Source organism: Apus apus, chromosome Z, assembly GCF_020740795.1.
Source record: "Apus apus isolate bApuApu2 chromosome Z, bApuApu2.pri.cur, whole genome shotgun sequence".
Taxonomy (NCBI): domain Eukaryota; kingdom Metazoa; phylum Chordata; class Aves; order Apodiformes; family Apodidae; genus Apus; species Apus apus.
The window spans coordinates 21176541-21183414 of NC_067312.1; the positions used below are offsets into that span (position 1 = coordinate 21176541).

Consider the following 6874-nt stretch of genomic DNA (forward strand, 5'->3'; position numbering starts at 1 on the left):
TAGCAAAGCCAGATACACCTTTCTAATTCAAACTTCTGCTCTGACTTTGCCATGCACTGACACAGCCCTTCGTTTAACACCTTATTTCTTATTCCCAAACGGGCACTTCTGAGCTCATGCTCAGCTGCTGAGTGAACAAGACCTGCCTTGGATGAGAATATTCAGTGCTTCCCAGTGGTGAGGTCCTCTCTCTGCCTCCTACTCTTTAAATATTATGTATTATCTAATTAATTTATCTTGCCTGTTTACCTTGTCAAACTGGGAAATGGAGTTTAGTTAACCAGTTTGGTGATACTATAAAAACAGGTGAATTGGTTTAACTTCTAGCACTTTGCTAGTCTTTTAGTTAATTTTTCAGTAAAGAGAAAAATCCGACATGTTAAATTGTCTTATAACAATCAACTTTTTAAATACTGTTCCAAAACAGACTTTTTTCTTTCCATTGGTAATTTTTAAACATTTTTTGCTAACTTGTATATATGAGTCTTGAACAGGCTGCATTCAAAGTTCATGATTAAACATAAAATATTCAAACTAGACACCAAAATGCAAGTATTCTAAGACTATGTAGTATCTTTACAGTTCAAACAAAGTATATTGATCTGTCCAGGTGATTCTCAGTTTTTACATCAAATGGTAGTGAGATAACCTCCAAATCAAGAGAAGTCATGAGTGTATCAACAAATGTCATTAAGATAACTTAGGATGTTGGAGTAGTTTCTAAGACAACATAAAGAAGCTATTCATGCTTAATTTAATCAAAATATGAACAAATCTGAAATGAAATGTGACATCTTGCTCAAAATTAATAATATATAAAACCCTAATAGGTTTGGGTATAGTATGTTTAGAAAATCATCTTGGAAGAAGAAAATCAAAACAAGTACCAGTCTTTTAAAATAGCCTTTAAGCAATCCCTCTTGGACATTGTCACATTGCTATGTCTAGCCACCTGCATACCTAGGCCAACTTGTTTGTAAGTTTGGTTTGCTCTTTGCCTTCAGGAGATTGAAAATTCTCCTGAAGAAAAAGAAAATTTATGAGTGAAAAAATGCCACATTCCAAATCTTCAGCCTACAAAGCAGGTCTTCCAGTACAGCTTGGTAAGCACTGAAAGTCCTTTGACTAGAAGCAAATTTGTGGATGATTCTTCCGTGGAGTAGAAATGAATACAGTTTCTAAGTAGCACAGGATCCTTGGTGAAACATGCCAGGTTAAGTGAGAGGTTAAAACAAAAATGTAGTTTGCAAGAAAAGTGGAAATGTCTGGCCAGTGGCATGAAATACAGCCTGATCCCTTTTGCAGTAACACACTTGGAAGACAGCAACATGTTTTGGGCTGAGTTATGCTCATGAGCAGGCTGTCTTCCATTCTTTTTTCATGCAGCTGTTACCAATGCTAAGATGTCAGAATATGTTGAAGTCATCAGTCTCTGGATGAAAAGCAGCTGCCTTAAACTCCACAGAGAGCCACTTTGGCATTTCCTTAATAATATTGTAAGGTTCTTCAAGAAAACCTCTCTTAAACCCTGCCTTTCTGAGGAGGGAAGACGTGCAGTTCCCATCATTAGAAGGATTAAAAACCTCATAGGCTTTACAGTAATTACCAAAGCTGGCCAATTAGTTGTGAGCAGTGAGTAAAATTTCTTCTTTTACATTCCATCTAAACACAAACTGTAGAACATGTAGTTGGACCTAGTTTTTGCCACATCATACCTATCTTGTTTCAAATGCTGGAAACGGATGTATTTCAAGGTGAACATCTACATGCAGGGATTTAAACTGGTATGAAGCATGGATGGATGTCTTCAGGCATTTTTTCATTTTTTAGTTTTACAGCATAATCAAAATCCTTAAATTTCTCTTTTAATAAAAACAAGGAATGGCATTTCTGATGCTCTTTTGATGCCATATGCCTCCTGAGAACTGCAGGTTCAAAGGGCTTAGAACATTTGTCTGTATAGATACAACATTTATTTGCATAGTGTTGGAAGAGCAAGCTAACCCTTAGAAAAGTGCAGCTACCTGGTAGATACTGTGTTCTCTGTGTTGATAGAATGATACTGTATTTCCTGCAAAAGAGCATATTGCATATTCATGTTCTTGTATTTCAACAGAAAACTTGAAAGGCATATTTTGGGGAGCAGTTTATAGTGAAGCTAGCCATTTTATAAACTATTTCCATTCAACTTGTAGGAGGAGAAAAAATTAGTGGTCTGAACCTGCCAATGTAATTAAAAAAAAAAAGAAAAAAGAAAAAAGAAAAAAATACTGTTAGCTCCCAGCCACTGTTTACAGTATATAAAACAGTGAGGGGTTGGGTAGCAACAGAGCCTCAAAGTGAAAATATAGCTGTGTGCAGGTGAGTCAGAAGAGCCCTTGGTGCCCTGCGGATTTACAGACTACTTGTCATGGGTACAAGAGCCCAGCAGATGTTGGCATCACTGCTCAGCAGGGGATGGGAAGCCCTGTAGAGCCAGGAGGGTGTGTGGGGAGGAACATTTCTAACACTCACTGTGTTTAATTGCAGTGAGCCATGGAGATAAACTGATGCCAAATTTGGAAGATTAGTTATAAAGATCCTGCACATTTCTACTGTGTTTTAAGGATAAATCCTTCTATAAATATGTATGCAATAGTTTTGTTAAAATTTGCATTTTGAGCCAAGTTGGTTATCCCATTCAGATTTGGAATTACTTGGATCTTTTATTTAAATGCCTGTAATGGCAGGGAAACTTGAGACTCATAACTGCTTCGAAGTGCAGTGTGTTTGGTAATTGAACCAACAGAATATAGAAACACAGTCACAATGATTAAAAAAAAACAACAAAACCAAACAAACAAACAAACCAAAACATGTTCTAGAGAACAATTGGTAATGAAGTATTTGCTGGTGGTAATATTAGAAACAGGAAGGACTCACTGTCTGTAACAGGATTCCACAGAACAAACTGGCCAGTATGAAAGGACGAGATGCTTACGCTAAGAAAACAAAAAAATTTGGCCCATTTTTTCTAACATGCCAATGGACACAAGATTCCTGATTCACATTTTGTTTGGTTTTGTTTCAGTGTACATATTAGTGGCATTAATTTCATGCATACAGTGGGCATTTGCAGATACTTGAAACGTGAAAAATTGTTGCCCTGGTGTATAGAAGATTCTGAATAAGTCACTTTGGTATGTCATTGTTTAATGCTGGGCCAGCAATTAAATAAATGACAGATGCCCTTCATTATCCCCTTTCCCTTCCCCAAAAGGAGAAATAAAGAGAATAAGGGAGAGCGACAAGTTGGAAACTAAACTACACAGCTTCACTTAAAAAGTAATGCTGAAAAAGAAAATAATTAAGTATACACAAATATATGCAAATACATACGAAACTACTGTTGCCCTCCCCCCTCACCACTCACCACTGAGGCTGTAGGGCAGCCCTGAGAAATTCCCAGATTGGGCTTCTGGAGGCAGCAGCAGAGGTCTGCTGGGTGCAGGGACTCAGGAACACACAGATCAGGATCAAAGGCAGACAAACAGGATCCTCCCAGGACACCTGCCATGGGCAAAGAGAGCTTGACCCTTGTTATCTCTCAAATATATACCGAGTATCATGTGTATAGAATGGGATACTGTGGTCAGGTTGGGTCACCTGTCCAGTCTGCTCCCCCTGCAGGAGGGTCACAGTGTGACCCCTTTATTACCTTCAGTTTCTGGAGCATAAGATGTTTTTCAGAACCCAGCAATGGCCTTGGTTCAGCACACCATCCCCCTGCAGTAACTGAGAACATCGAGCGTTATCAGTCCCAGAAGCAGACACCAGCTGAGAAACCTGCTGTTAATTTCTGCAGCTGCAGCTTCTTAGAAGGAGCTCAACTGAGAAGTGAAATTACTACAATAAAATTTATTCTATTTCGGCTCAAAGCAGGACACAGTATTTTTTTTTCTGTGTTTGCTAAGGAGGATCATTTGTCATGCTTTTTTCCAGGTCAACATGGTTATTTTACTACATCACAACTGTACTTCAGCCTGTGAAAGTTGATTGCAAGAGCTTTACCTGAGTCTGAAAAAGAGATAACAATTATACATCAACATTTAAAATGAACCTGGAGCATTTGGAATTTAGTTATAGCTGCTCTTACGTGGCTTAGGTAACTTTGTTAAAGTAACCACTGAAAAAGATTTGTAGTTCGTAAACAGCTTTTCACAGTAAATGAATTACATCCGTATTTTAATAAATAATTTAATGCTGTTTCAGCAGATGCTGTGATGCAGACTTCAGATATCACAACGGTGTATGCCATTCTTTCTTGGTAGTGGGGTAATTCAAGCACTGTAGGAGTAATCCGCTTTAAATCAATAAGGTCATGGTAGATTTATACAGCCATGTGGTAAACAAGGATGGAATTGAGAGATGTTGTTATGAGGTTTTGCTATACTGACTGTTGAAAATTTGACCTTGTTATGCTTGGTAATATTTTTATTTGAGTGTGAGAGAATTTTCTCTTTCACTCTCCCTTTCAGTTTGCAAGGTCATTTATGTGCTGCTTGTATATTTTCATGCTGTGTAGGTACATAGTGTGTTTTGCCTCTGCTTTGTGCATCTGTGAATTTAAGGATAGAGGCAATTAAGGACTCAAAAAAAGGCGTTAGTTTTCATGGTAAGATAAGGTTTCCTTTAAATATTGCCTTTTAAAATGTTCTTAAATATTCACATACTTGCTGTGTCAACTCTTGGCAACATCACATGCATTCTAATGCTGTTCAAAAAATAACATCATGATCTTCTCAAAGTGTACTGGTCTAGTTTCTCTTTAGCTCTTTCATAGACTTATAATCCAGAGAACCCTGTCTGGCCCTTTTTCTTCTGTATCCGAGTCTAAATGTGGGTATTAGTAGCTCCCTTGTTACATAGTATAGATTAAAGTTAAGTTGTATTTGGGTTCAAAGTGTTAATAAATATTCGTATTACCTTTCTGCTTTTGTTTCAAATACTCTTCAGTATCTGCCCTAACAAAAGCACAGAGGAATGTTGTCAGCAGAATCTGCAAATTGTCCTTCTAATGGGAAACATATACTAACAGATAAAAACCAATCTTCATTATTCTTCATGGCTTTTTTCTTTGTGTTTACTTTGGGAGTATTTTGTGTTTTCCTCAGAACAATATGGCAAATTCTACTGACAGCTGTTTTTCTGTTATACCTGTGAACAAGCCAGTAATTGATTTGCTTCAACTGTTAGTCTCAGCATTTCTCAATGAAAGCAGCCGAATCTCAGTTCAAGTTGTCCTTATTAGTGAATTCCCAGCTTTAACCTGTACCCAACCATGTTTCAGTACAGAGCTTCATCAGTTGAATGAGCAAGTTGTATGATCCTTCTCTGAATACATGTCCTGGGGGAGGAGGGAGGGTGGTGAGCAGGGCAGGGTCTGTCCTTCCAGTAGGATCATGCATCAGTTGCTTCAGTTTATCAGATGTGGAGGTAAATCTCTAAAATTAGATCACTTTTTATTTGATTTTTTTTTAACAGTGTAGAGGCAGTAGATATATGATTTTACACTCCTTATTGAACGCAGTACATTTATTTTAGATAACACCTGGTAGGTACCTAGAGTTAACACGCAGCTCACCTAAGCAGTGTTGTGCTTAGTGTCCTTATCACAACACTCAGTTCACTTTTGCTGGCCAGGCAGTCATCAGCTGAGGATGTGTTGGCCTCTCTTACTTCTTGGACCATGCTGGTCCTTGGCCTTAGTGGGCTGTCTTCCAAGTCTCAGGGGCAGGGTTTCCCTCAGTGATTTTTATCAGTATGTATGCCCGTGCTGTCATAGACATAGTGAGTTGCAGGAAGAAACGCAAGTGATAGTTACTTAGTAGTAGCAAGTCCTACGTAGAAAACAATGTAAAAAGTAGCCTAATTTTTAAAGTATTTTCACATTTGTTGATGACTGTTATTTAGTATCTTTTTTGATCCAATTGAATAGTGAAACTGGGACACCAGAGTGCAGTTTTGCTCAGCCACTGATCAAAAAATTATTAAGAACATTTTATCCTAGGACTGCAATTGCAGCTATAGAGAAACAATAAATTTTGCCACATTTTATTTCACCTACACACCTGAAAATTTGAATTATAAAATTAAGAAGAACAATGACTGCTTAGAATATTGTATTCCAAAGCTGTGTATTGCATTTACTTCTGATTTATCTAATTATCTTTCTTCTGTGTTCTTAGGAGATTCTGAAGAATGAAAATTACAGAGCAGAAATGAAACAGAAAATCAAAGATGTGTCTGAAAAGGATAAGCTGCTGCAGGCCAAGGAATACAAGGAGGGACTTGTTGCTGAACCAGTTCATACTCGTGTTAAAGGCCATGCATCAGCCCCTTACTATGGAAAGAAAGAACCTTCGCAGGATCCAACAAGCACTGCAAGCACCTTTCAGCCAGGTTCCTGGATGCCACCAGGCAGTGGTAGTAGTCAAAATAAATAAACAATTGTAATGTACAGATACTGGTAATAGATAAATATTTTAACAGACAATATAAACAGCCATTGTATATGAGTGTGCAATAAAGTAATATTAAAGCAGTTTAATTGATTTTTGCAGAACTGTGCGAATAAGCTGAATCATGACAAACAACTGAAATGTTTGGGTTTAGTGACAAACAGGATGTGTTACTAAGTAAGGCTGGTTTTTTGTGGTTGCTGTTCATCAGTTACTCATGAATCATAAGTAAAAAGTTTTCTAGCTAACTAAATATTCTTAGGTGATCATTTTTTCTTCAAAGACTAATTTCTTTTTAAAATTGGTTTTGATGTGATAAATTTCAGTTAATCAGTACACTTAAATTTTCCCAGACCTATGCATCAGTTTAAGAT

General features: G+C 37.4%; 1 protein-coding gene across 1 annotated transcript in view; it reads left to right on the forward strand.

Annotated features, from left to right (window-relative positions):
- Nucleotides 1-6589, forward strand: part of NDUFAF2 (NADH:ubiquinone oxidoreductase complex assembly factor 2) — a 65211-nt gene extending 58622 nt beyond the window's left edge. The window contains exon 4 of the mRNA XM_051641952.1: nt 6228-6589. Coding sequence (XP_051497912.1) covers nt 6228-6485 — 258 coding nt within the window. The 3' untranslated portion in view covers nt 6486-6589. The remainder of the gene's footprint in view (nt 1-6227) is intronic.
- The last annotated feature ends 285 nt before the right edge of the window (nt 6590-6874 follow it).